General features: G+C 43.0%; 1 protein-coding gene across 15 annotated transcripts in view; it reads left to right on the top strand.

Moving 5' to 3' along the window:
- The first annotated feature begins 351 nt into the window (after window positions 1-351).
- KANSL1L (KAT8 regulatory NSL complex subunit 1 like) overlaps window positions 352-4,510 on the top strand; it is a 56,953-nt gene continuing 52,794 nt past the window's right edge. For 3 of the 15 annotated variants that reach the window (XM_087882168.1, XM_087882171.1, XM_087882174.1), the window contains exons 1-2: window positions 408-625; window positions 4,307-4,389. In XM_087882168.1, the coding sequence (XP_087738294.1) occupies window positions 4,381-4,389 (9 nt within the window). In that variant the 5' untranslated portion in view covers window positions 408-625; window positions 4,307-4,380. Of the gene's footprint in view, window positions 626-708; window positions 833-941; window positions 1,075-4,306; window positions 4,390-4,510 lie in introns of those variants that run through there. The other 12 variants (XM_060688168.2, XM_087882167.1, XM_087882173.1 and 9 more) reach the window with 5 other exon arrangements.

Genomic DNA, 4,510 nt, shown 5'->3' with positions numbered 1-4,510 from the left:
TAATGCTATTCCTACAATTCTGCAATTATTTCTTCTGTATCAGCAAGGAACTACTTTGACACGACGGAAAAACAACGGACCAATGCTGCTCTCTACCTCGTGCTTGGCATTCATTCGGCTAACGATGTTAAGCGTTTAACAATGTCCGCTCAGTACCCTAATCCACGAATGCGCAATTCCAGCGTACAATGAAACCGAGAAGGGAGCAGTCGGGCGAAGCGCCGAACGGGACGAGGCTCAAGTTCAAAATTGACTCTAAAGAGATCGGCTGAGTTCCCAGAATCCTGGGAGAATCCTGAAGACCCACCGCAGTGTGCTTTGCATAGGGCCGCCCACCTTGGCTTTCCATTGGTTGGCTTAGGCGGCCAAGTCCGAGCAGAGGCCTCGGTTGCCCCGCCCAAACCCCTGCCCGCTAATGCTTGTTTGCTGCTGAGGCAACTTCCTTGGAGCGGAGCGGCTGTTGGGGAGAGCCAGAATTGAGCGGAGCCGCCAAGTGGAATGGGAGGGACAAGGGAGGCGCCGCCGCTTTTGTTTTGGGGGAAGTGAACTGAGCTCTGCGAAACTGAGGCAACCGGAGGAAGAGAAGCAGCCCGCAAACGGACGGGCGAGCGGACGGAGTTTGCAGGCAAGTCGGTGCTTGGGGAGAGGTGGAGGCTGTTGCTTTTCACGGTTGCCTCGGGAATTTGAGAAGAGACGGTTGATTCCCGGCGGCGTTCTCCTTTCCTCCCGCCTTCTCTGGGACGCGCGAGGACAAGCGCAAACGACCCCCGGGGCAGCCGCAGAGTTCTGAGCAGCGCCGTAACGGCACTGAAGCGAGGAGAGGACGGAGGCGGTAGGGTTGCGGGGAACGAGAGGCGGGATTGGGGGAGGACGCCGAGGGAGGGCGTCGAGGGAGGGCGTGGCGGCGCCCAAGGAATGTGGGAGGGGAGGGGGGGATGCTGCCTCACGCCCTGAGGCGGGGCGGAGATAGAGCCGTGGTTCGGGGGCGCGAGGGAGGGATCCGTTTTTTTGTTTGTTTTTTTTACGATGAGGCAGAAGGAGAGGTGGGGACAGCCTGCCAAGAGTGCGCCTCAGGTTTGGGAAGCAGCGTTAGATTTCGTAGTTTAGAAAAGTCTACGGGGCGGGTTGGGGGAGGGGCTCAAAACTGATTCAGCTCTACCTTGGCTACGGGGAAGAGGGAAACTTAAAAAGTACAGGTGATGGTCGGCCGAGGTTTATTTCTATTTAACTGAAATTTTCTCTCTTCGTAAGTAGCAACATGGGATGTATAAAATTGGATGTTTTTTTGCTGTTTGAAAATAGATTCAGCGGACTCCTAAACGCAGCCTAATTAAAGTGCTATCCACCAGCTTTTCAGCTAACAAAATACTTGCATATACTGTAACATGCTGTCCCTGCTTGTAATCCCTATCCTACCTTATGCACCTTGCCCTCATTTATGGACAGGAATTGGTGGATTCCTCCCAGCTGTGTTCCCCTCCACCAAATATCACCAACTAGTGGGAAAATATCCTGCATCCCCATCTCCTTGATGTGAGATTGAGCTGGGGTTGGCAGGGGGGGTAAGGTTTGAAAGATGGCTAAATTGGTTGATTAACCAACTGTTAAAACTCCTCCAGATTTGTTCAAGTAGGTTAGGTTGAAAGGTTCGCTTTCAGCCTAACTTACTTGGACAGATCTGGAGGAGTTTTAACAGTTGGTTAATCAACCAATTTAGTTAGGTTCCTTTTGGTTGCTGGTTTAGTGTCCAAAGAGAGTTGCCCCATGAAACAGCAAGACTACTCCCCTTATTCACAGTATGGTCTCTCTGTCACCATTGCTGACCAGCTTCTATTTGGACCAGTCTAGCCTTCCAAAGTGGAGATTGGCTCAGGGTCCCTGTGGATATAGGGAGAGAACCCAGTTTGAAAGAACCAGGCTGTCCTAGTGTTCAAACAGTGGTTTTGGAACACAACACCAAGGATCAAAAGAGCGGGTACTTCTGAACCAACCTTATTGATTAACAAGTACTGATCTCACCCCCAAAATATTACATGACTTGCCACTAACAATGATTGATGAAGTATACCAGAATAAGAGCCAAAATAATGTCAAGGTATAGGGGGAAAAGGTTACTTTTAACACTGTTGCAACTAAGGATGTTTAAGGCGATGCAGGCATAGACTGGGAGTCAGATGAAGACAGTGTCATGAAGACAAAGCAGAAAAAAAGGTTGCTGTTGCATATTTGGGGCATGGATGTAGCAGACATGTAGCCTGTGAATATTCTAAAAAGGACAACTCATACTTAGTTTAAACTAGATAACCATGACATGTTGGGTTATTATTTCAGAGATATTTCCTTATATAAACAGAGAAACAGAATGACTATAAGTGAGCAAAAAGAAACACCATTGGGAGCTGGGGGGCGGTGGCGGCAATTTTGGACTTCCTGCCAGCTTCACCATTGACTTTGCTTGGGGAAACTGGCAGGGACGGTCAGAAATGTCTCTCTTCTTTATTCTTTACTTGCTTCCTTCTCTTCTATCCTCCCTTTCTTCCTTTCCTCTCTCCCTGTTTATTGTTTATTTGGCCAACTAAATCTAAAAATGTGGTGTAAGAGACTTACACTTACTAATTTACTTACTAATTTTCCAGAAGTAAATCAGTGTTCAATTGGATTCTTTCATTTGTTAGAATCATATTGCTAATGATAAGACAATATCAAGTCTGAATTTCAGCTTTTGTGTTCTTCTCAAATGGGAAATTCTGTTATTCTGGAAAGTGTAATTGATACATTTTAGCAAATATAGTGAAAATAATAATAGCATAAATTATATGTATCTGTTGAGTGAATTGATCTGCCTATGTGTTACTCTATTTCAATAGGTAACTTGCTGGATATGTGACATGAGTTTACTTTAAAATATGGAACTTGATAATTATCCAATGCGATAATGTTGTCTTGAATTAGTGTTTTTATTTATGCATATGTGCTGAGCATCAGCATTCCTCCAAGGGTTAAAATAGATATCTATCAATTTACTATCCAACCTCCTTAAGTAGAAGATCTGACTAATTTTTTATCTTCAACCTGCCTTTTAACATGTCAGGTGGCAAGCTCAAAATGTCCATTGCTAAGTAAGGTAGTAGTTAAGTGAGTTTTGCCCCAATTTATGAACATTTTTGCCAAAGTAGTTAAGTCAGTCACTGCAGTTGTTAAATGAATCCTGCAGTCATAAAGTGAATAGCTTCCCCCATTGTCTTTGATTGTTGGAAGCTGGATAGAAAAGTTATCACATGACTCTGGACAATGCAACTGTCATACATACATGCCAACTGCCAAGCATCCAAATTTTGATCACGTTACCATTGGGATACTGCAACAGTCATAAGTGTCAAAACTGGTCATAAGTCACTTTTTTCAGTGACATTGTAACTTTGAATGGTCACTAAATGAATAATTGTAAGTTGTGGGCTACCTTTCTACTTAGTATCTCAGTTTTATCTTCTAAAAAGTGAAAATTATTTTGAAGGTAAAGGTTTCATACTTAGAAATGCGGGAATGCTTACATCCCTATTCTGGATTATGTCAATAGCATATGCAGGAATTTACAGGGGATGAAATAGTTAAAACCAAATAAGATAGAATAGTAAGTAATACATTGTAATGATATTATTTTCATAAATGTTGAAATAATTAGATACATTTATGATGGCCACCATATTGTTTGTTGTTTGTGATACCATCTGAATTTTTCCCAAGAATGGCTCATAATCTCATCAGCCTTTTGACTTGATTGAGGTATTATAATTTGTGATTCAACATATTCAAAAATTGTGTGTCGGGTAGTTCAGGGGTTGTCAAACCTTTTCAGGCTCTGGACTCTAGTTTGAGTCCATGGAAGGAAGCTGACATCCTTCGGGAGGCTGATTTTTCAACCAGCCACTAGAGACAAAAGGGACACAAAATCCAAGCAGATTTTCACTCCTGAGCAAAGATGCACGGGAGAGAACGCTAGGGTTTCACAAAATGTAATTTGAAAAACCTTGAACTAATAATTTCCTATATATTTGAGTGAAACTTCTGATTCCTGAAAATTAAAAAATATGTACCATCCACTTTATTAAGATTATTTTTATTAGTCTTTCAAAGTAAAGGTTTCCTATCAAATTTCTTATGGCCCAGTTAATTGAAACCAGGTTAATCCCTTGTTTTCATAGAGCTTTTAGATCACTGACCCCAAATGGATATTGGTATTGGCAGAGATTATAAATCTTAGTTTTTGTGATGTGCTCACTCGAGCATTTTGTATCATTGTGTGCAGCATAGTGAACATGGACAAGATAAAGAAAAGGAGAGAGTTGCCTGAGGAGGAAAGGAAGAAGGTAATAGCCGAGCATGGTAAAGGTAAAGGCTATACAATGTTCCCTAAAAACCTTCATGTACCTGTGACCAAGCTTGCTAATGTTATCAAGAAGTTTAAGGTCCATGGGATCATAGGCAACCTCCCTGGATGTGGCTGCAAGGG

This window comes from Pantherophis guttatus, chromosome 1, assembly GCF_059756535.1.
Source record: "Pantherophis guttatus breed Tessera chromosome 1, ASM5975653v1, whole genome shotgun sequence".
Lineage (NCBI taxonomy): Eukaryota > Metazoa > Chordata > Lepidosauria > Squamata > Colubridae > Pantherophis > Pantherophis guttatus.
The sequence above is the reverse complement of the archived record's forward strand: the minus strand, read 5'-3'. Positions and strand labels throughout refer to the sequence as shown.